Source organism: Thamnophis sirtalis, unplaced genomic scaffold, assembly GCF_051295495.1.
Source record: "Thamnophis sirtalis isolate CommonGarterSnake01/CBP01778 unplaced genomic scaffold, rThaSir2_p1.2 scaffold_8, whole genome shotgun sequence".
In the NCBI taxonomy this organism is placed as follows: domain Eukaryota; kingdom Metazoa; phylum Chordata; class Lepidosauria; order Squamata; family Natricidae; genus Thamnophis; species Thamnophis sirtalis.
In genome coordinates, this window is record NW_028261388.1 from 62,324,768 (window position 1) to 62,350,140 (window position 25,373).

The 25,373-nt window shown below is 38.9% G+C and overlaps 1 protein-coding gene across 5 annotated transcripts in view; it reads left to right on the forward strand.

Moving 5' to 3' along the window:
* The window catches only part of RPGR (retinitis pigmentosa GTPase regulator), a 114,188-nt gene that overhangs the window by 72,668 nt on the left and 16,147 nt on the right, over positions 1–25,373 (forward strand). For all 5 annotated transcript variants that reach the window (XM_087721783.1, XM_087721787.1, XM_087721785.1 and 2 more), the window contains one exon: positions 20,058–20,149. In XM_087721783.1, coding sequence (XP_087577909.1) covers positions 20,058–20,149 — 92 coding nt within the window. The remainder of the gene's footprint in view (positions 1–20,057; positions 20,150–25,373) is intronic.

The following is a 25,373-nucleotide window of genomic DNA, read 5'->3' on the forward strand; positions in this document are numbered from 1 at the left end:
TCCCGGTTCAGGTAGGGTCGCAACTGGCGCACCAGGCGTACCTGGGCGAATGCCCCCCTGGTCACAGCCGCTATATGATGGTCGAATGACAGCTGTGGATCCAGGAGGACTCCCAAGTTGCGAACCCTCTCTGAGGGGTGTAAAATTTGACCCCCCAGCCTGAGTGTTGGATTAATGGCCAAATTTTTGGGAGGGAAACACAACAGCCACTCGGTCTTTTCTGGGTTGAGCACAAGCTTGTTAATCCTCATCCAGTCCATGACGGCTTCAAGTCCCCGGTCCATCACGTCAACCGCTTCATTGATTTGGCACGGGGCGGACAGATACAATTGAGTATCGTCCGCGTATTGATGGTATCTAATCCCGTGCCTACGGATGATCTCTCCCAGCGGTTTCATGTAAATGTTAAATAGTAGGGGGGATAAGACCGAACCCTGCGGCACCCCATATTTCAGGGGCCTTGGGGACGATCTCTGCCCTCCCACTAACACCGACTGCGACCTGTCCGAGAGGTAGGAGGAGAACCACCGTAACACGGTGCCTCCCACTCCCACCTCCCGCAGTCTTCGCAGAAGGATACCATGGTCGATGGTATCGAAAGCCGCTGAGAGGTCAAGGAGGACCAGGATGGAGGGATGTCCTTCATCTCTGGCTCTCCAAAGATCATCCATCAATGCGACCAAGGCGGTTTCAGTGCTGTAACCGGGTCTGAAGCCTGACTGGAAGGGGTCTAGGTAGTCTGCTTCCTCCAAGGACCGTTGGAGCTGGAAGGCCACCACCTTCTCAACAACCTTCCCCAGAAAGGGGAGGTTGGAGACCGGGCGGTAGTTGTTAAGGACAGCTGGATCTAGGGATGGCTTCTTCAGAAGGGGTCTCACCACCGCCGCTTTTAGTGTGGCGGGGAAGTTCCCCTCCCGAAGAGAGGCGGTTACAACCGCCTGGATCCAGCCTCGTGTCACCTCACTGCAGTTAGAAACCAGCCATGAGGGACACGGATCCAGAGCACAGGTGGAGGAACTCACAGCTCTCATGGCCTTGTCCACATCCCCGGGGGTAACCTCCTGAAACTCAACCCAGAGCTGTTGAACTTGATCCCCCTGAGTCTCGGCTGGAACTGCGGGTGTGGAGTCCAAGTCCGTCCGAAACCGAGCAATTTTGTCCGCTAAGAATTGGGCATATTCTTCAGCATATTCTTTATTCCATTTAAAAGGTTATAAGGTATAGTTTGGAATGCTTTGTTTACCATCCTTCGCACCTGCTATGACACCACCTTATTTTCTCTTTCTTTTCTTTTCTTTTCTCCCTCCCTTCCTTCTCTACTTCCTTCCTTCCTCCTCTCCATCCCCTTCTTCCTTCCCTTACCTCTCCCCTACTCCTACCCTCTTTCTTCTCCTTCCTACCCTCTCTCCTTCTCTTTCTTTCTCTTCCTCCCTCCTCTTCTTTTTCTCTCCCTTCTACCCACCTCATCCTTACCTCTTTCTTCTTCCCCTACCTCTCCTCCAAACTTTTTCTTCCTCTCCTACTATCTCTCCTTCTCTTTCTCTCTCTTCCACCCTCCACTCCTTTCCATTCCCTCGTCCCTCCATTCTCTACTTCCTTCCTCCCCTCCTTTCCTTCCTTCTTCCCTTCCTTTCTTTTTCTATTATTATAGGTGTCTCTTTCAAATCCCAGTTTATGTTTTCTTGGGGATGGTATTTCCACAAACCCATTTTTGTTTCATATCATTTCCTTTTTTCTCTAGCATTCTACAGTCTATATGCCAGCTATCGTCCTGATTTGATTTCACCAATCATGACCCCCTTGTCTTACTCATAACTATTATTTTTAAGTGTAGTTCTATTCTTTCATTGTTTTTTTATTTCTTTGCTCCATCCATCTATACCAATTATCCCATATCCAGTAGAATTCTGATTCTTCCTTTTCCTGTATTTCTTTCGTTAATTTATCAATTTCGGCACAGTCCATAATTTTTCTTATTATTTCATCTTCATTTGGGGTTAGTTTGTTTTTCCACTTCTGGGCGAAAGTGATCCTTGCTGCTCTAAGTATATGTAGTATTAGATATTGTATTTCTTTTTTGTATTTCACCGACATAATTCCTAATAGAAAGACTTCAGGTTTCCAATCTAATTTAACCCTTGTTATTGCTTCCAGCCAATTTTTGATCGTTTCCCAGAATTTTTTTGCCTCTTCACAGGTCCACCATAAATGATAATATGTGCCATGTACCGAATCACATTTCCAGCAATTTGGGGAGGTATTTGTTGAAATTTTGGCCAACCTTGATGGTGCCAGATGCCATCTATAAAGCATTTTGTACTGGTTTTCCTTGTATGGGAGTGATAGTGTCATTCTTAAATTTATTCCCCCAAATTTTTCCCATTTGTCTAGTTCAATGTTATAGCCAAAGTTCTGCGCCCATTTTATCATTTGTTCTTTCACAATTTCCTCTTCCATATATTTTCCCTATCATCTTTCTGTCCGGACTTTGAATAATTTTATCCAATTCGTGTGGTTCTGTTTCAATGCCATATATTTTAGTATCTTTATTATATTTAGTTTTAATTTGGAGGTAAGTTAGTCAATCAACTTTCATATTCTGATCTGCCAATTCTTCAATTGTTTTTAAGTTTCCCTGTCTGTCAATTAAGTCTCCGTATTTTAGGATTTTATTCCAATCTGTAAAATTTGGGTGTGTCGTCCTTTCTGTTGGTGATAGCCAATTTGGGATTTTCACATAGTGGATTTTTTTGATTTTGAGCCATTGTTGCAGTAAGGTTCTTCTAATTAAATGATTTTGAAAGTATTTGTGTGTTTTATGTTTGTCATCCCATAAGAAAGTATGCCAGCCTGCCTGCAGGTCATGGCCTTCTAAGATCAGAATTCTTTTATTCTTTAACTCTATTCAGTCCTTCACCATTGTTATTGTTACTGCAGTTGCATATAATCCCAATTTGGTAGTGCTAAGCCTCCCCTCTCCTTGCTGTCTTGCATTGACTTTAATTTAATCCTCGGTTTGCGTCCCTGTCAAATGAATCTAGTGGTTAATTTCTTTAATTCTTGAAAGAGTTTTTTACCTGGATTAATAGGAGCGGTGTCAGCCTCTGCTTTGCTACTGCTTCGGCTGCCATTGAAACGGGGAGGGGGGGCATGGTATTTGGGAGGGGACTCATTGTTGTGCTGGAGGAAGATTCTAGATTTTGAACTGACCACCCATGTGGAGGAGGAGTGTTTCCCGCCAAGGCCAATGGACCAGCATTCCATCCTAGTGATGCCTTTCAAAGTTATCTCACACCTGACGTTTGGGAGAATTATGATTGGACTGTGCACGGGATGCCAAGGGGAGGGGAATGAATTATACAATATATTATTCGCTTTCGCGCCTAAATAACCAGACTTAGCTTAGATACGCTTCTATTCATTTATAATTAGTAAAAGTACACTTGATTTCAACAAATGGAGTCTGGTGGTTTCTTTCGTGATTTGTGAATGAAGGGCTGACAAGCGGTGTCACGCCCCACTCCTCTTACTCTTCTATCTTTGCAACAGGAAAAGTATTCTTGGTAAGATATTCATTTTAATTGTTGCTATACGTCCCATAAGCGATAACTGAATGTTCTTCCAATTTTCTAAATCTTTCTTTATTTGTATCACTAATTTATTATAATTATCCTCTTTGATTGTGGAACATTTTGCTGACAACCAGATCCCCAAATATTTTACTTTAACTGCAATCCGGTTGCTGCTTCCAGTTCCTCTTCTTGCTTTTTTGTCATATTCTTAGTTATCATTTTTGTTTTGTCTTTATTGATCTTTAGTCTTGCCACTTCGCCATATTGTATTAATTTTTGAATTAATTTCAAACTAGATTCTAATGGGTCCTCTAAAGCAAATACTAAGTCATCGGCATAGGCTTGGACCTTATATTCTTCATTTTTGAGTCTTAGACCTTTTATTCCCTGGTCATTCCGAATTTAATTTAGTAAAGTTTCCAAAGTCAATATAAATAGGAGAGGAGAGAGAGGACATCCCTGTCTGACTCCTTTTTTTATTTCAATCTTTTCTGATAGATCTCCATTCATCAGAACTTTGGCTGTCTGAGTGTTATAAAATCTTTCTATCATTTTTATAAATTTTTCTCCGAATTTCATCTCATCCAATAGTGTTGTTATAAATTTCCAAATTAAGTTATCAAATGCTTTTTGTGCATCAAGGAAAACCAGTACCATTTGCTTTTCTGGATGAGTCTCATAATACTCTATTATGTCTAGAATAACTCTCGTATTATTTTTCATGTGTCTGTGGGGTAAAAAACCATTTTGGTCTGGATGTATTCGTTCATTTAACATCTGTTTAATTCTTTCTGCCATAATTGCTGCAAATATTTTGTAATCTGAGTTTAATAATGAGATTGGTCTGTAATTTTGAATTTCTTGTAGATCGGTTTCCTCTTTTGGGATTAGGGATATTATTGCTTCAGTCCATGATTCAGGTATCTTGGCTTTTCCTAAAACCTCATTAAATATTTCCACTCCTAGCTCTTCCAATATTATTTTGTTATATTTGTAAAGTTCCACTGGTATTCCATCTGGTCCTGGGGTTTTATTATTTTTCTGATTTTTCAGGGCTGATTCCACTTCAGCTAACGTTATTGGTCTATTTATCGCCTCCCTTTGTTCTTTTGAGATTGGCGTTATCTTTTCTAAATTTAAATATTGTTTTATTTTGATTTCCTCCATATTTTCTTGTGCGAATAGTTTTGTGAAGTATTTATGAATGATATTCTTCTTTTCTTCCGCTTTGAAGTGAGTTCTTCCCTCGTCATCCTTTAATTGATATATCATCCTTTTTTCTCTTTCGTTCTTCAGTCTATATGCCAGCCATCGTCCTGGTTTGTTGGCATGTTCGAAGTAGTTCTGTCTGACTGCTTTGTTTTTCTGTGCTAATAACTTTTGAGTTATTAAATTGATCTTATGTTTTATCACCTCTATTTTTTCCTTTTTAGTTTTATTCTTTGGATCTTTCTGTAGTTCTTCTTCAGCTTCTCTAAGTTCTTTTTTGCATGCCTTCTTGTTGCGTAGGAATGCGAGGTCACATAAAATGGAAGCTCTTTGGACTTCACGTTTTTCATAGGTCCTAGTCAGATGGTGGGTTTCCTCCCCGTAGAGGTTCGATATTTGTTTTCTGAGGTTTTCGCGGGTGTTAGTATGTTAGTACGCAACTGCCGAGATCAAAACTTACAGCCAAGCTCCCACCCAATCAGTTCAAACCCCCTCTGGCAGTTAAAAGGAAGAAACAGCCGAGATCTCACATTGCTCCTGGAAGCACCGAGCCTGAAGATGACGAATGAGACTTCGTCGAAACGTTGCCAAGACATCTCCAATTTTACGTGGGAGAAAACCCGAATAACTAGAGACCTACATGTATGTATGTATGTATATATGTATGTATGTATGTATGTATGTATGTATGTATGTATGTATCAGTTTATGTCAATAATAGTTCTCTTACATCAAGCTTCACCATTCAGATTTACAGTCCACTAGGTGTCACTCTCTCCTTAGTGTCACTGTTAATATCCACGAAGCAAAAGTCTCATTCCAGACAGACCTCTGGCACTGTTCCAAGCTCCTAGTCAGATAAATATCAAATACTTAAAAGTTCAACACAGCAGCAGAAGGACTGGTGAGCAGGAAAAAAAGGAACTCCGTTTACCAACCCACCTATTAAGCAGTCTCTTCTTTGAACCTTCCAAATATTTTTGGCAAATTTTATCTCCTGAAGTCCATGTCGGGTTTTCGTTCTTACTGTGGCTAATCTTTAGGTTCTTCCGGCTGCCCCTTCCTGTCCCTTCCAACTCAGCGTCTCTGCTCCGCTTCTTTTCGGCAAAATTGAACTGCAAAAACAGCCTCTCTCCCGGCTTCTTCTTCTTCCAGCTCACCCTCTCTGCCAGTTTCGCGTTGCTCTCCTCTTTGGGTTGTCAGCAATAATAACAAGCATCCAATTTCAACTGCTTCTATCTCTGTTTCCTCCTTCTATGCGGCCACCATTGCTCAGGTCCTAACCGAATGGTAGGATATTTCTTTGTCCGTTTAGTGGGGGGTTCTCCTATCCGCAGGGGGATTTCCCTGATCACCCCGGCGTCTACAGAGTATCCCCTTTGATCTGCTGGTCTCTTCGGGATCAACAGTGCTCCAAAAATGAGCCCAAATGAAGAAGTTAGAGTTAGGGGTTAGGAGAGCTCCCTTACCCCGCTCTAAGCACAGTGACGTCACCACCCGGAAATCTGATGGATACTGTTTAGACAGTTTAACGCAGCCAAGAATCCAGAGCTGTTAAAAACAACAACCCCCTCAGGCCCCACCCAACTGGAAGCTGTTTTGCTTTGATTTTTAACCATGTTTGTAGTAGAGCTTTTCTAATTAAATGTTTTTGGAAATAGCTATGAATTTTGTCTTTCCCATCCCAGATAAAGGTGTGCCAACCCAATTCCAAATTATAACCTTCTATTGTTAATAATCATCTGTTTTTTAAATTGGTCCAATCATTTATCCAGGTGAGAGCTGCTGCTTGGTAATAAAGCTCCCAATCGGGAAATCCAAATCCTCCTCTTACTCTTCTATCTTGTAACAATTTTAATTTAATTCGTGGTTTTTTCCCTGACAAATAAACTGTGCAATTAATTTGTTTAAATCTATGAAAAAATTTTCCCTAGGCTAATAGCGCCACTTGAAATAATTTTTTGGGTAGTATATTCATTTTAATGATGGGAATTCTTCCCATTAAGGATATTTGTAGTTTTCTCCAATTTTCCAGATCTTTCTTAATTTTCTGAATCGTTTTAACACAATTATCTTCTTTAATTGTTGGGCATTTCCCTGTCAGCCAAATTCCTAGGTACTTTACTTTTTTTGCTATTTGCATTCCCATGTTTTCCTCTTAATTCTTGCTCTTGTTTTTTAGTAAAATTCTTCGTAATGATCTTTGTTTTGTTCTTATTAATTTTAAATCCCACTACCTTACCGAATTCCTCTATTTTTTGGATTAATTTAATTCCTGATTTTAATGGATCCTGTAAAATGAATACCATATCATCTGCAAATTCCTGTGTATTATATTCCTCTTTTTAAATTTTAATCCCTTTATTTCTTGATTGTTTCTAATTTGCGTTACTAGAACTTCCAGAGATAGTATAAATAATAAAGGTGACAATGGACAACCCTGTCTCACTCCTTTCCATATCTTAACTTCTTCTGTAGTATCACTATTTATTATTATTTTTGCTGTCTGGGCCAAATAAATTGACTCTATCATTTTTCTATTTTTTTCTCCAAATCTCATCATTTTTAACTGTGTGATAATGAAATGCCAATTCAAGTTATCAAAGGCCTTCTGGGCATCTAAAAAGACCAGTGCGACTTGTTTTCCCGGATTCTCTTCATAATATTCTAGTGTATTTATAATTATCCTCATATTGTTTTTTAACTGATGTTTTGGTAAGAAGCCATTTTGATCTGTGTGGATAATTTCATTTAATATTTTTTTAATTCGCTCTGCCATTATTGATGTAAAGGTTTTATAATCTGTGTGTAGTAAAGAAATTGGTCTGTAATTTTTTATTTGTTGATGGTCCGAATCCTCTTTGGGTATCAATGTTATATATGCTTCCCTCCATGATTTTGGTAACTTTGCTTCTATAAGTGCTTCATTAAATAAGTCTAAAATCACTGTTTCTGTCTGCTTTTGCATGGCTTTATAAAATTCTACAGGTATACCATCTGAGCCCGGTGTTTTATTTATTTTTTGTCTCTTCAATGCTTCCTTTAATTCTATCACTGTGATTTTTTTGTTTAGCATTTCTCTTCACTCTTCTTCAATTTCATGTAGATTCCTTGTATTTAAGTATTGTTCGACACTGTCTTGTAATATATTTTCTTTGCTATACAAAATCTCGAAAAATTTCTGTACTATTTTTTCCCCTCTTTCCAGTATTGTATGTTTCCCCTTTCATCTTGTAAGTGATGTATTTTGTTTTCTTTTTTCAATTTGTGTGCTAACCATCTTCCCGGTTTATTCACATTTTCAAAATAGTTTTGTTTTGCAAATTTGATTTTTTGGGGCCATCTCTTCATGTATCATCAAATTTAATTTGTGTTTTATTAGTTCTTTTTTCTCCTTTATTTTTGATTCTTGTGGGGGGGTTTTGCAGGTCCATTTCCAATTTTTTAAGTTCTTTCTCTAATGATTCTTGTTTTTGTCTCTTTTCCTTGTTTTTCCTTGCCAAATATGCTATTGTCAACCCTCTTTTAAAAGCTTTTGTAGTATCCCATAAATTTTGTAACAATGTTTCTTCTTCCTTATTTACTTCATAGAAAAGTTTCAATTCTCTTTCTATCATTTTTATACATTCTTTATCTTTCACTATTCTTTGATTCATTGACCATCCCTTTTTCTTTTTTGGTCTTTTCCATGTTATTTTTATTGGGTTGTGATCCGCCCCAGGTGTTTGTCATTATTTCAATCTGTTCTGTATCTCTTCTCAATTCTTGGGTTGACCAAATCATATCTATCCTTGACCATGATTTGTGGGGTTTTGAATAATATGTAAATTGTTTGTTTCCTATATTCCATTCTCTCCATACATCTTTCAGGCTCAATTCCTGCACCATTTCGAAAAAGGTAGATGGTAGCATTCTTTTTTTCTTATTTCTTTTGTTACTCTTGTAGTCATCGTTGATATCTGTTATAGCATTGAAGTCACCAATTAGACATATATCCTCATATTCTATTTCTGTTATTTTTTGGTGGATCTTCTTGTAAAATTCTTTTTGGTTTTTATTTGGGGCGTATATTGCTGTGAGAAGAATTTTTCTTTGTTCTGTTTCTATTTCTATCATTAAAATCCTCCCCTCTTCATCTGTATTTTTTTTTTTTTGCATTTATCCATTCTTTGATGTTTATTGCAATTCCTCTTTTTTCTCGTTTTTTCTCATTTCTTGTTTGTTTTTTTTGTAATATGTTCGCAACAATCTCTGTGATTGTTTCCCTAAATCCTCCTCCTTTTCTTCTACTATATTTTGAAAGCGCAGAAAGAAGCCAGCTTTTTTGAGTTCCAAAAATACCATTTTCCCCCTAATTGTCTGTTTAGTGTAGTCAGCTTCTCATCTACCATCTCTATTCTCTTCTCCGTCTTTTCTACCTTTGTTTCTACTTTTTGAATTTTTTGTTCATTTTTTGTTATTTCACTTTGTATTTTCCCTATTCTATCATCTATTCTTCTAATCTCATTCTTTATTTCTCCCATTTCTAATTTAATTTCTTCATGATTTCTTCTAGTTTCTTCATGATTTTTTGTAATTGTTTCTTGTGTTTTTGTAATTGTTTCTTGTGTTTTCAGCATTGTTTCTTGTATCATTGCTAATGCATCTTGCATACACTGAAGGTTCATTGTTGAGCTCACTTTCTCTATACCCAGGGTGCTCTCAATTGTGCACTGATTTGAAGGTGAAGATGTTGCTGATGTTGGATTGGATGCTGCCTTTCTATTCATTTTACTAATTGTTGTTGCACTTGTCATTTTGATTTTAATTTCCGTACAATTTTTCCCCACAATAACATATACTTCTCTCTGCCCACTGCTTGTTTACGCTCTCTTATACCATCCCCTTCAGTCTTTAAACTTTCCCTCTTCCTTGCACACTTCAATTCAATTCAATATCATTCAATCCTACAATCTAACAACTTAATTTCTATATATTCGGGTCCCACTTCAACACTATATTACTAATTTTTTACTATTCTCTAGGTATACACTATGTTTAGGCTAATAAATCCTTAATTTTAATTCTTATATAATATTATGTCATCTATTTATAACATTGATAATTTCAAAGTATCACCAATAGTTCACCAATAGTTCATATATCTACACACTCTCTTCCAAATATAATATGATTCAGTACCATTTAACAATATTTTATCTCACCCCATTTCAGTTTATATTTCTTCTTTCAATGTTCTCCTTCTATTTTTTAAATCCGATTTCACAGATCACAAAAAAAACCCTTTTTCCTGATTGCATCAGCAATCCTGTATTTAATTCTTATTTTTTTCTTCACTAGATGGCGCGGTTACTCTTCTTTCATATAGGGTTTTTCTTTTTCCTCCAAAAAGTCCGATATTTGGTTTGCTTTTCTATATTTCACTTTCTCTCAAGTATTCCAAAATATTCTCTCTTCTTCTTCACAATTGTCACTGTTTTGTCTGGCTCCAATTTCTGTTTGTTGTCCAAATCTCTCCTTATTTAGTTCTGTTCTCAAGTCACTCCAAACTTTCTATTGCTATAGGAAATTGCTTGCTTTCCCTCTTCTTGTAGCTGTCGATATTAAGCTGTATCCAGCTCGTTTCAAAGCTTTGAAATTCTAGCTCAATGAATCTTTAATAGAATTTATACCGTTTTAGTTGTTTTAAATATTCTCCCAATGCTGCTGTGTTGCTATTTTCTCTCCCTCATGTGCGGTAGTCACCACCCAAAATCGGCCATGGATGCCGATTTCTTCTCCGGTGATTCCAAGGGGTTTTCCCTTGTCCGATAGGGAAGTTGCTTGCTTCCTCCTTCGGTGCCTGGGCTTCCCGTCTCTCCTGTTCATCCCTCCAGGTTCAACTCGTCTTTTTTCAGGATCTTCACAACAGAAACTCGAGCAAAGCTAGTAGAGCTACCATTTCTTCACCCTCATGGAAGTGACATCACCGCAGGAAGTCCTCTCTTTCTTTATTTTCAATCCTGTCATTTTGCCATATTCTTCTTTTTTTAAAAAAAATTTAGGCCCTGTTTCTTGTGGATCTTCCAGAATGAAAACTAAATAATCTGCAAATGCCTGTAATTTATACTTTTCCTTTTTTTTAATTTCCATACCTTTTATCTCTGTATCTTGTCTAATATTTCTATTTAATACTTCCAGTGTCACTATAAATAGCAGGGGAGACAAGGGACATCCTCATTTTGTACCTTTTTTGATGCTAGCCTTCTCAGTCATATCTCCATTTACCATCAGCTTTGCAGTTTGTTATAATATATCGCCTTAATCATACTAATAAATCTTTCCCCAAAGTCTATGTCTTCGAGTTGTGCTAACATAAATTGCCAGTTCACATTGTCAAATTCTTTTTGTGCGTCTAGGAAAATCAACACGATTTGCTTCTCTGATGTGCTCCAGTGTATTTAAAATTATTCTTGTATTGTCTTTAATTTTTCTCTTAGGTAAAAATCCATTTCGATTTGAATGTATAAATTGATTTAAGAATCTTTTTAGTCTTTCTGCAATCATTGAGGCATATATTTTATAAACAGCATTCAATAAGGATATCGGTCTATAGTTTTTTTATCTGTTGTAAGTCAGAGTCTTCTTTCTGTATGAGAGTAATATGTGTCAAGGCTGCTTCACTTATTAACCAAGAAAGAAACCACTCAACTCCATTTTGCAGAATTAAGAGTACTTTTACTGACTATAAGTAAATAGAAGCTAAGCAAAGCTGGATCTGAGCAAAAGTGCGCGAAAGCAATAGACATCAATACATGACCCATTCCCCTCCCCTTGGTAACCCCAGTCCATAGTCCAATCAAATATCTCCACAGCTGTCAGGTGGGAGACATCTTCAAAAATCATCATCAGGTTGGTATGCCGGACAGTTGGCCTTGGCGGGAAACTCCCATCCTTGCCACATGCGCAGAAGATGGTGAGAACAACTCCCAATTAACAGTCCTCCTCTACAGATTATTTCCCTCACCCAAATACCATGCCCTCCCTCCCCGTTTCAATGACAGCCGAAAATCAAGCAGCAAAACAGAGGCTGACAATGTGCTTCCATCCATGAATTTGGTACTTTTGCTTCTAGCAATAGTTCATTGAATTCTTCCAACATTGGTATACTTTAAGTGTTTTGTAAGTCTTTGTAGAGTTCTGCTGGTAGACCATCTGGACGCAGTGTTTTGCCATTCTTTTGTCTCTTAATTGCTTCTGTTAATTCCATCATTGTTATGCATTCATCTAACATAGCTTTCACTGTTTCAGGTACTTTAAGTAATTCTGCTTTTCTAAATATTATTTTATTTTATCTTTTGAAATTGTCTCTTGATCATATATGTAGTTTTTCATAGTAATTTTTATCATCATTTTGATGGTGAAGAGTTCCTTCATCATCCCTTAATTGGTGTATCAATTTCTTTTCTTTCTCCTTTTTCAATTTATATGCCAACCATCTTCCAGGTATATTTGCATTTTCGAAGAAGTTTTGTTTAGCACTTTTAATTTTTTGTACTAATTCTTCTTCATCTATTAAATTCAACTTATGTCTTTTTTAAATTCCATTTGATTTTTTAAATTCTTTTTTTGTGTGTGTGGTTCTTTTTGTAGTTCTATCTCTAGTCTCTTATATTCTTCTTCTAATGTCTTTTGATTTTGTCTCTTCTTTTTATTTTTCTTTCCGATATATGTTATAGAAATCCTCTAATATATGCCTTAGCTATGTCCCATACATTTTGAATGAGGTCTCTTCTTTTCTGTTCTCTTTAAAGAAAAAGTTCAATTCTCTTTCCATAAATTGGGTAAATTCCTTTTCTTTTAATATTGATTGATTCAACATCCATCTTGATTTCCTTTTTCCTTAGGATGCATCTCTTGCCATTCATCTTCCTTTTGATTGCTATTTGGTGCGTATATTGCTACTAAAGGTATCTGTTTGTAATTCATTGTTATCTCCACCATCAAAATCCTTCCTCATCCATAAAAAAATTGTTTGACATTTATTGTTTCTTTTCCATAAAAAGCTATTCCTCTCTTCTTTTGTTGTGATAAAGAAGTATATAAATTCCCAATTTTAGCATATTTCAATATTTTTTTGTGTTGTTTTTTATTATGAACTTCTTGCAAACAAATTATATCCAACTTTAATTTTTCTAATTTACTGAAAGTCCTTTTCCTTTTTATTGCAAAGTTCAATCCATTTATATTACTTAATAGTAATTTTATTCTTCTTTCATAATTTTACTTATAAATGGGTTTTGTTGTTCTAGTCGCTCTTATCTCTCAGTTCTTTTGCCTTTGTTCCTTCTCTTTTTGCTGTTTCCTCCAGATCTCTTTTCTCTTCTTTTTGTTGTGTATTTCTCTCTCCTGTAGCTTTCTCTTGTCATCTGTCCTCTTTTCCCTCTCTTAACCTCATTTCCTCTTGTGGTCCAAAATAGTGCTCATAAAATTGTTCTGCTTTTTCTATAGAATCCAATCTATGTCTTTGCTCCATTCAGATCACCAATATTCCCTCTGGTATCAGCCATCTAAAATTCACTCCATTTTTAATTAGCTGTTTTTAATCAGAAATTGATATTCCTTCTTTATTTCTCTAACTCTTCTCAGAGTCTGTTTTAAAACTACTATTTCTTTCCCTTTGTATTTTAAAGGATCATCTCTCGCTGTTTGTAGAATCTCTGTTTTTATTGCTTTTTTAGTGAATTTCACATGTACCTCTCTAGGAAGTCTATTTCTTGTCACCTATCTGGTATGAATTCTAAATATTTCATCAATCTTGGCAAGAACTTTTTTTTTGTTACCTCTAGGGCATCTTCTGGCAGCTCTGCTAATATCTCTGCTAGGTTTTCTCCCTTTTCTTCCTCAATATTCTGAAACCGCAAGAAATAGTTAGCCCTGTCCATCTCAAGTGATACTATTGTTCTTTCTTTATTTTTATCTGCCAAGGTAAGTCTGTAATCAACTTCTGCCACTCTTTTTTCTATTTGTTCAGCTTTCTCTTCTACTTTCTGGATGCGTTGTTTACTATTCACCATCATTTGCTGAAAATTCTCTATTTTATCCTCTACTTTCCCTAGTAGAGTTCATTTTCTCTTGCTGTAACATGCCATCCATTGACCTCTGACCTGCTGATGATGATGCTGAAGATGGTGCAGATGGCGTTTTCCTCATTTTGAGATGTAGTGATACTTGTAATCCACAAAACATAGAGGATAGAGCTATTAGTTGTAATCCAAGGGAAAGGCAAAAGTATAAATTGTAATCCAAAAGTTATCAGACTTTTATTCCCATCATTCTTTTTGTTATTCTTCAGGTTCTTCAAAACCTAATCCTTTCTTATCATGAAAAAATAATGTTGGTAAATTGTAATCTGCATAGGCCCACCAAACCCCAGAATTCATCCACCAGTTGTTATATCCACAGAAAGGGCATTCACACACACAAAAAAAAACATAAAAGAAAGGGAAGTATTTTGCTGTTTTCAGCTTCTACTTCACTTTATCTGTTTAGTTTCTGCTTAAGTTCCAAGAGCTGCACTGTTTAAAAATAGAAGATCTCAGTGTTTCACTCTCAGCTATTCAGCATAAACAACTTAAAGTGTGAGAGTTATTTGTCTAGCAGTCAGTCTTTATCTTCAGTTTCTCAAGGTTATATTTTTTCCCTTTTTTTCACTTGCACCTCCCAGTTTTCACTTCTGCCTGCAGGTGGCACTATTGCTCTACTTATCTCTTTTTTGTTCTTCTTTTGTATATTATACTCCAATCCAAATTTTATAAAAAGAAAAGATTTGTATGTCCAAGTTTTGTAGTATCCAAACGCTTCTTAATAAATTATTATTATATTTTAGTTCCCTAGTCCAGCTTTCCTAGTTGTAAAGTTTTTTTCCACTCTTTAAAAACGTTATTTGACTTTACTTCCTGTACTAAAAATGGCTCTTAGGCTTTACTCACTGCTTTTCTTGGGAGGTGGAAGAAAAACAGTTCCACCTCCTCCTTTTTAGGTTCCACTTTCACCAGATATTTTCCAGGGGGCTCTTTCTTCCATGAAAATTAAAAGTTAAGAGTCTCTCACCAGATCGATTCCACTATTCTTCAATCTTCCACACTTTCTTATCTGGTGGCTGTCACAGCTTTGGTCTGGCACACAATGGCCGTCTTTTCCTTCCTGTCGAGTTTGAGAGCCTTCACCAGCTTTGTGGTTCCCTGAGATCAATGGAGTGTGCTCTCTTTATTCATCACCCCTCCGAGGTGAATTAGGTCCATCCAGACCTCCCGGCAGTTCAGATTTTGGCATGATCCCATGGAGCCCCATGAGATGTGTTGTGTCACCGCGACATTAGCCATGCCCTGGGCAGGATAAAATCTTGAAGTGAATAATGGGTCAGCTTATTTGTGGGACAACCTCTACCAAAGCATCACTAGGTCAGAATGAATGAGCACTTCCAGTCCCTTTACTTAAATATTGACATCTAGTGTGACCTTGGAGGCATACCTTCTCCATAGCTTCCTCTGCGCTTTGATCTGGAGGGCTTCTATTCTTATGGCTTTTTGCAAGACCAGGAAGACCTGATTCCCCATGAATTGGGTTAAGATGGGAGTGAATCTAGCAAATGTGTCTATCGAGAGAATATTGCATCTCAGAGATTTATGTTGTTTGCATAATGGTAGTAATTTCTAGTACCACATCAAGGTTTATGTCAAGGTACCAAGGATTTAATAGCTGCCAGCTGATGAAAGATTGTAAGCTGTCATTTGTAGTCTGATGCAATGGGGAGGACTCATTGTATGGGGAGTGTCTATATAGGTGATTATTAGAGGGCTTTTCTCTCTTTTATTGTGTATTTCATTTTCTCTCCTTGTATCCTATCTGTGTGGTAAGGGATTTTTATCTCTGCACGTATATGTCTGTATATTTCTGTATATATAAATTACTGTTAATTATCTTAAGGCTCTATGTGCTGTGTTATTGCTCCTGGGGTTTATCTCATAATACTAGTCACGCTGCTAAAACACTGACAGGTTATGGGCCCAGTCCAGAGAGAGAGCCAAAGTGACTAGAAAGCTTAGAGAGAAGAGTAACCCAATGTGCGTTTGCAGTAAGTGGTTTAAATAGTGATTAGCAGGCAGTATGGCCTTCGGCATAATGGGAGGAGGTTTCTTGGTGTCTCGGCTGAATGAGACAAATTACCTCTCCTGGAATGTGAAGATGGAGGGGGGGGAGAGTTGTGGATGATTGTTACTAATCCGCTAGCAGTCCTGGATGATGGGGATCAGGTGAAAAATGAAAAGGCTCTAGCCAGCATAATTCTCGCTCTAGCCAGTTGCTACATGTGAGCGGTCTCCAGTCTGCGAAAGATTGCTAGGAGGCATTGCACAGTTGTGTATGTGAGAGAGACTGCAGGAGTAAGGTATTGCTGACTAAGAAACTGTATAAGACACAGCTGAAGCCAGCAGAGTATATGTCCACACATTTGCAGGATATGAGAAGGACATTCCTTGAGTTGGAAGAAAGGAGAATGACTTTTACTGAAGCACACAAGGTGTATTTGGTGCTTAGTTCCTTGGACAGTTCATGGAACGTTCTTGTGACTAGTCTAGAGTCCATGCAAGAATAGGATTTAACCATGGCATATTTAACTGGTTGGTTGTTGGAGAAGGAGCAGAAATGGCTAGAGAGGAGACCTGGAAAGGGAGGCGAGAGCGTTCAGCACAGACCAGCATCTGCAACAGTCCAGGATGCCAGCAGAGCAACTGAAAGAGTTAACTTTGTGAAGAGATGCTACATGTGTGGTTCTACTGAGCATCTCCAGAGATGCTGTCCTGAGAGGAGGAACAGAGGAACAACTAGACAAGGGCATGGATCTAAGCAGCAAATGTGGAGCGGTTCTCCAGTGTTGTTTTTCTTGATTTGAAACCAGCAAGAAAAATGTGGGTTAGTCTGGCTGATGGACAGAGAGCTGCTGTAAAAGGGGAAAGTAATGTGTATGTACCAGAAATAGATGCTACATTGTATAATGTGTTATATGCACCTGCTTTAGAGCACAATTTTGAGTATATCCATGTTAGACAGGCAGGGTTATGAAATAGTATTTGCTGGGGGACTATATACCATTAAGAAAAATGGACAGGTATGTGCCCAAGGGGTTAAAAAGGATGGTCTGTATGTTGTGGGAATGCAAGAACATAATTGTGCATGTGTACTTAAGAATACTCCTACGCATGACAACTGTATGCACCTTTTACACAGAAGATTGGGGCATGCAAGTTTTGATGTATTGAAAAAAAATGCCTGATATAGCTGAGGGACTGAAGTTAAATAAATGTAATGTATATTTGGATTATACTAGGGGTAAGGAAGCAAAAGCCAAAATGTATCCTGTAAGTAAGAAAAGTGCAAAAACTACAAACAGGGTATTACAATTAGTTCATGCTAATTTGGTTGGTCCTATAGCACCCTCTTTAGGAGGAGCGAGATATGCCTTAATGTTAGCAGATGATTACAGTAGATATGGGTATTGTTATTTACTGAAAGATAAGACTGAAGTACTGCAACAATTAAAAAAAAATGGGTAACACCAGTGACGTGCGGTGAGGTTGATACCTGGTGAGGCTCAGCAGGGCAGCGGTCGGCCTCGGCGGGGGGGGGGAATTTGCATTGCGGGAGCAACCAAGCGCCCGGGTCTGCAGCAAAGGGGCTTGGTGGCTCCCGCGATGCAAAGTGCCCCGCTGCCCTCCCGCTGTCCCGGCCTGCGTCCGCTGCTTCTCCAAGCTCCACCGCTGGAAGTCCCGGATCGCCTCTGGGGGAAGGCTGAGTGAAAAACGGAGCGAAGCTTCTCTGCGGCCTCCCGGCGCTGCCCAGAGGCTCTTGCAGGAGCATGTGTCAGCGGCCGGCGGCCTGGAGCGGCCCCGGCTGTGAGACAAGGGAGCACTTAAAGTAGCCACTGCCGCTGCCGCCACCACCGCCCCGCCGGGCGAAGGAGCGGCGGTGGCGGCGGCGGCAGTGGCTGCTTTAAGTGCTCCCTTGTCTCACAGCCGGGGCCACTCCAGGCCGCCGGCCGCTGACACGTGCTCCTGCAAGAGCCTCTGCGCAGCGCCGGGAGGCCGCAGAGAAGCTTCGCTCCGCTTCTCACCCAGCCTTCCCCCAGAGGCGATCCGGGACTTCCAGCGGTGGAGCCTGGAGAAGCAGGCCGGGGCAGCGGGCGGCAGCATCGGGGATGGTGGGGCACTTTGCAGCGCGGGAGCCGCCAAGCGCCCAGGTCTGCAGCAAAGAGGCAGCCTCCTCCTTCTCGCCCACTCCTCTCTCCTCTGAAGCACGCCCCGCCCAACGTAAGCGTGCTCAAGAAGACACGATTGACTGCTTCCAAATCAGGAGGCGGGAGAATTAGTGCCTCTTTTCCATCTGAACTTCTTTGCCTTTTAACTCTTTATTAACTTTTGGAAGGCGAAAAATTCCTTATGGAAAAGAGGCCCCGAGTTCTCTCGCCTCCTGCTTTGGTTAACACTAAGCAGACACCAAGCCACTGTGACCTGGAATCTGGTAGCAACTATCTTGGCTTTAATTATTTAAAAAAATATATTTAAATTTCTTTCTTTTTCCTGAGGAGACTGGTGAGGCTCCGCCTCCCTTGCCTCTAGTGACTGCACGTCCCTGGGTAACACTCATAGAATGACAGCATGAATGTAAGGTGTGGCAGTTGCAAACAGACAGTGGAACAGAGTTTATGTCTGAGAGGTTTCAAAGGTGGTTAAGTCTAGGCATACAGCATAGAAAAATGAATCCGTATTTGCCTGCTGAGAACGGGGTGGCTGAAAGAAGAAACAGTGTATTACAGACCATGAAAGATGCAGTGCTTGTTGATGTGGTCATGAGTAAAGCTTACTGGGGAGAAACCATAAAGACAGTGAATTATATAGTTAATAGAATATGGAGTGAGGCAATACAGGAAATGCCATATTTCCTGATGCATGAAAAAAAACCATTTTAATACATTTTAGAACATTTGGTAGCTATGCCTGGGTACATATTCCAAAAGCTACAAGGAGAAAAGGTCAGAGAAAGGCCAGAAAGCTTCGGTTTGTTGGGTATGAGCCAGGAACAAAGGGGTACAGGTTTACAGATGGTACTAAGCGAGTAGTGATCTCCAGATCTGCTAATTTTGCAGAATAGAACAACTGGAATAGGATACATGCAAATCATGATGTGTTCCTTTCAATAAGGAGTTCTAATCTGTCGGAAGATGAGACCAAGTCAGATAGAGATGTAGAAGAGGATAGAATTTTGATAAAATGTGAAAGCACAGATGACATAGATGTAAAAGAGGAAGAAACAGTGACACAGGAACACACAATACCAAGACAATCTGAGAGGGGTAACAAAGGTGTACCTCCTGAACAGTTTACTGTAAGTGAGATCAGAGCATACAGCGTTAGGTATGAACATCAACAGTACCAGGAAATGTTGGTAATACCCAAGGTATTATGTAAATGTGAAAGAAGTAAATGTAAATGTTAATGTAATGTAATGTAAACATGTAGACATACTGTAATGTGAGAGAAACTGCAAAGGAGAAACTGTTATATGAAATATAGTAACAAAACCTGTGTGTGTAGGAAAAGTATAAAGTATATGTAAAAGCATTTGGGTTATCAACTGTACAGGTTTAAATGGGAAGAGTGTCAAGGTACCAAGGATTTAATAGCTGCCAGCTGATGAAGGATTGTAAACTGTAATTTGTAGGGTGATGCAATGGGGAGGACTCATTGCATGAGTGGGGGTGTCTAAATATATAGGTGATTATTAGAGTGCTTTCTCTCTCTCTCTCTCTCTCTCTCTCTCTCTCTCTCTCTCTCTCTCTCTCTCTCTCTCTCTCTCTCTCTCTCTCTCTCTCTCTCTCTCTCTCTCTCTCTCTCTCTCTCTCTCTCATCGTGTATCTCATTTTCTCTCCTTGTGTCTGAGCTGTTTGGTAAGGGATTTTTATCTCTGCGTGTATATGTCTGCATATGTCTGTATATATAAACCACTGTTAATTGTCTTAAGGCTCTGTATGCTGTGTTATTGCTCCTGGGGTTTATCTTATAATATTAGTCACACTGCTAAAACTCTGACAGTTTATGAAAGAAAATTTCATTGTATTTTATTGTCTCTCTTTATTTGCATATTGAGACAAAAAGGTTTCTCCTGTTGTATTAACTATTAACAGGACAAATTCTTTTTCTCCCCAAAGGGTCAAAGTGTATGATATATTTTGTTTTAAAGGAGATAAGAAAGAAGAGAACAGTGATACAGAGAATGATTCAGATGAAAATGAAGAAAGAACCCTTGGTGATACTACAGATGTCCTAAATATGGTAATGTATTTACTAGTGAATGGTTGAAGAGGTCTGCAGGAAACCCTGGAGATACACAAAATAGGAAAATGCTTTATTTGAATTGTAACAGAACCATTGTGTGCCAGATTTTCTTTCTAACTATACTGGGTCAACTACAGTTCAACAGAAAAAAACGTGGAATGCTTTGACAGTTCCAAATATTGAATAGCACAAAACATGACCAAGGTAATTTAAAGTTAAATTTAAAACTAATTAAACTGATAGATATTCTTACAGATTGAAAATAGGAGGCATTGTAATGCTTTGTTTAGGTGTGCCTACTTTTCCAAGAAAGAAGTATTAAGCTGGAAAAATAATCAGAAATGGGATTTCTCCAGGGGTTCAAGCCAGGAACAGTTTTACCACTTGATTCACAAGATTTTGTAAGTGATAGTGCCTTATAATAATAGTTACAAAATTCCAGATATGCACACCTGAACTAAAATGTAGCCGGTCTCTGACCTAGATTGGTAGCAATGTTTATTTTATATCAGGAAAAAAGACATTTTTAAAAAGAGATGTGAAAATTTGCTGCTTAAAATTCAGAATTTCCTGACTTCTGGTGGTGACATCACAGCAGTGCTATGGAAAGATAATGGTCTTCATTCCTAGACCCCAAATATTTTACATTTGGGGACCCCTCGGCGGTGCAGCGAGCCTGAAGAGCTAAGCGGAATAGAGGGGAAGGCTGAAGGGCAGCGAGGTGAAAGGCAATCACCCACTGCAACGAAGGAAATCCCTGCCAACCCAACACAAAAGTGTCTGTCATTGTGTTACGGCGGACCCGAGGCCGTGGCAGGCCAGAGAGATTGAGGAAGAGATTGTGGCATTTATTTGGTCAAAATCCCAGAACTGCAATGATGATAATTGACTGTAAAAGTAAGTTATTCAGAAAAGAAGATAACTCCAGCTGAGAGGGGATTTCCCTGAAGAATGAGTGGCAACCCCACAGGAGGAGCAGTGATTCAGCATACTGAAGTTACCGTAAAAAGTGAATAGAGCAGAAAGGACAAAAAATCTTAAGACAGATCAACAGGAGAAGGAATTGGAGGAGTGGAGAGAGATTCGGTGAGCCTGAGCAACAGGAGAAAAGTGAGAAGGGTGAGGAATGGTGAGTGTGGGCTTTGGCGAACCATGGTGGTGAGAGGGAACGGAGCAGACGAGTATCAGAGATGGAGGTTGGAGGAAGAAATCAACGTTCCAAAACGATGGCTAGAGAGACGAGAGATGCATAGAGATCAAAAGTAAAGCAAGAAAGAGAAATAAAATACTGAATGCTTTACGGAAAAAGAATTGTGATCCGACATGCCTGCAAGAAGTACATATAGTGAACCACCAGCAAAATGTGTTGTATTACCCCCGGCTGGGTATAATGCATACAAGTTTAGCAGATGAAAAAAAAGGGGGCATTGTGCTGTATGTTAAAGATCATATCGATTCTAAATTGGTGTATACTGATGGGGAGGGGAGACTTTTAATGGTTGAATTGAAATTTGGTCGATATAAAATTTTGCTGGTGGTCATATAAGCACCGAATGACAACCAAAGTACCTTCTTTAGAAAGTTGCATCTAAAAATTGCAGAGTTAGGCTATGACCACATATGTGTGGTGGGTGATTACAACGCTGTGGCAGATAGGACAATGGACTATAACCCAGGAAACATCCAAAAGGGGGGGAAATTAAGAGAAAGGAGGAGAGCTCTCCCCAAAACCTTTGAAGACATGAGGGAGGAATATGAATTAAAGGATGTATGGCATGAACTCCACCCACAGAAACAATTTACTTTCTTTTCACATAGACATCAATCCTGTTCTAGGATCGACATGGCCTGGTTGACACAGAAATTGGGGATTTGATTAAGGAAGCAGCAATCGAGGTTAATACCTGGGCCGATCATAATCCACTCTTATTGGTGTGGAAAGGAGTAAGGCAGGGGAGGAAGAGAAGGTGGATGATGAATACAGAGATAGTGAAAGAACAAGAATTTCAACAAATGTTTAAAAGGGAAATGAGGTTTTTTTTGAAGAAAATAGGAAGGGAGTAACTCCACAAATACTTTGGAATACGGCCAAGGCTTATATGAGAGGCCTAGCTATTAAATATACAATAGGCACACAGAGGAAAAACTTAGAAGAGAGGGCAAAATGGGTAGCCAAATTGGAAGTGGTAGAAAAAGCCTTGCAACAGGACCCACTAGATAATAGGAAAAAAGAAGAAATGGCTAGAATTAAGCACGGGATATCTCTTCTAGACCAGGAGGATGTTGCTCGGAAACTTAGGGGGATTAAGCAAAACTTTTTTGAGCATGCTAACAAACCGGGTCATTGGCTCTCTTATAGACTTCGGAAAGAAAGAGACAGCAGACGTATAGCTCAACTGCAGAATAGTAAAGGGGAATTAGTAGAAACCAAGGGGGAGAAACAGGAAATTATTCAAGATTTTTTTCAGCAACTATATAGTAGAGAAGAAACTTCTGAGGACCAAATTAAGGAATTTTTAGATAATGCAAATCTACCCAAGATCTCAAGGGGTACTAAACCAAAAGATAACAATAGATGAATTAGAAAAGGCAGTCAAAAAAATGGAAAACAACAAAACTCCTGGCATGGATGGTTTGCCAGTTGAAATCTATAAAACTTTTCTGGAAATCTTAGGACAAGAGATGATAGTAATATTTAATGCTGTCTTGAAGGATTCTATCACACCGAAATCATGGGCTGAGGCCTATATAGCCTAAAGCTGGAGCTGACCGTACCCAAATTAAAAACTATAGGCCCATTTCACTTTTGAATGTGGATTATAAAATCTTTGCAGCTATACTGGCAGATAGACTTAAATTCTTCCTTAGTAAATTCATACACCCTGATCAGAATGGCTTCCTGCCGTCAAGGCATTTGAAAGATAATGTTAGAATTATTTTGGATGCCTTAGAATATTATGAAGCCCGGCCGGATAAACAAGTGGCCTTTATGTTTCTTGTCACACAAAAGGCTTTTGATCGGGTAAATTGGAAGTTTATGTTGTCACAATTAGAAAATATGAAGTTTGGAGAAAACTTCTTAAATGCAATTCGGGCAATTTATGTACGACAAACTGCGACATTATTGGTAAATGGAGAAGAGGCGGGTGATATTGAGATTGGTAAAGGCACAAGACAAGGATGCCCGTTATCCCCCCTACTGTTTATCCTTACATTAGAACCCCTTCTTAGAATAGTGAGGAGTGATACACAAATTAAAGGGTTACGAGCTAAAGCTCAGAAATTTAAGGTCCAGACTTTTGCCGACGACCTTGTTTTTATTCTGGAGGATCCCATGGCTTCTGGGATACAACTTTTACGTAAAATAGAGGAGTATGGTAGGATAGCGGGGCTATGTATAAATAAAGAGAAGACAAAACTGTTAATTAAGAATATGACTTTGAACCAGAAAAGGAAAGTACAAAGCCTGTTAGGGATTAACATGACCCATAAAATACAATACTTGGGAATTTGGCTCACAGAGAGATGTTCCTCTATCAAGGTAGATAATTATATGAAATTGCTATAACAGGTATCTAAGGATATGACTAATTGGAGTGGTAAACAACTGTCTTTGATGGGCAGGATTGCGACAGTTAAGACACATGTATTACCAAAATTTTTGTTTCTGTTTCAAACGGCACCAACTAAATTGGACAAAAATTTTTTAAAATCTTTGGAGACAATAGTGGCTCGATTTATATGGCAAGGCAAGAAAGCATGAATTAAAGCCCAAATGTTGCAAAAACATAAAGAACTGGGAGGCTTCGGAGTACCCAACTGGGAAGCATATTATAATGCAGCAATTATGACATGGGTGAAGGATTGGGTGACGTTGAGTAGAAGGCACCTATTGGCTATAGAGGGACATGACCTCCCCCAGGGATGGCATGCCTCCCTCTGGCAAGAAAGAGACACCCCCCATAGGTACTTCATGGGACATTATATTCGGAAGATTTTGATGGGGATCTGGGAAAAGATGAGGAAAAAATACTATCTTAGGGTTCCGTGCTGGTTGGCACCGTTAGAGGCCTTAACGCATCCCAGTGTATTTAATTGGACAAGAAACATAACATATAAAGACATTATGACAGAAAATGGCAACATGAAAACAAAGATGGAATTAGAGCAGCAGGGCAGGAATCTGGAATGGTGGGAATATTTACAGGTTAGAAACAGGTTTAAAAGCGATAAGGTACGATTTGGGATCTACCCAAATCCTCAGGGGCTAGATAAGATTTTGTTTGGCGGAGATAAGAAAATGTTATCGAAGATTTATCAATTTTTGACCTGTCAAGATGCTAAAGAAGAGTTGGACAAAAGCCTTCTAATAGCATGGGAGATAAACTTTGGCTATGAGATTGAAATGGGCAAATGGTGGGATCTATGGAGTAAGACTATTAAACTTACAATATCTACAGCATTCAAAGAAAACATATACAAGATGGTTTATAGATGGCACTTCCCCCCAACGAGGTTAGCCAAAATGTTTCCTGGGTTATCTCCACTGTGTTGGAAATGTGGAAGAAGGGATAGCACATTCTACCATATTTGGTGGTCCTGTACTGAGGCCACGAAACACTGGAGAAGGATTCAAAAATGGCTAAAAGAGATTACCGGGGCAAGCCTGGAATGGAAACACGAGAATCTTCTACTAAGCATTAAACCAGAAAACATGAGCAAATCAATATGGCATTTGAGCCTACATATAATTGTGGCCGCAAGAATAACTTATGCACAATCTTGGAAATCTACTACCATACCGTCGGAAGATGCCATAATTAAAAAGATCTCTGAATGTGCAGAAATGGACAGAATGATGGGTTGGCTGAGGGACCAAAGGAGAAACGGAACATTATCTTAGCTGGAACCTATGGTATATGTGGGCGACAAGGAGAACAGCAGGGACTTAAAACGGGGAAAATTAAATAGCAGTTGTTAACAATGGGAACTAATAGTGAACATGGGTATTGTAATAGATCCCTGAACTTTGTAATGAGAAGATGTGGCTTAGAGACTAAACAATGAGGAAGGAAAAAAAAGTTGGGCTGTGAACGACTGTCACTGCGGGGGGGGGGGGAGGGGGGTTGTATGTTTAAAATTGTATTTGTATTTGTATGTTTTACTCTTTAAAAAAATGTATAACTAATAAAGACTACTTTAAAAAAAAAGTAAAGCAGAG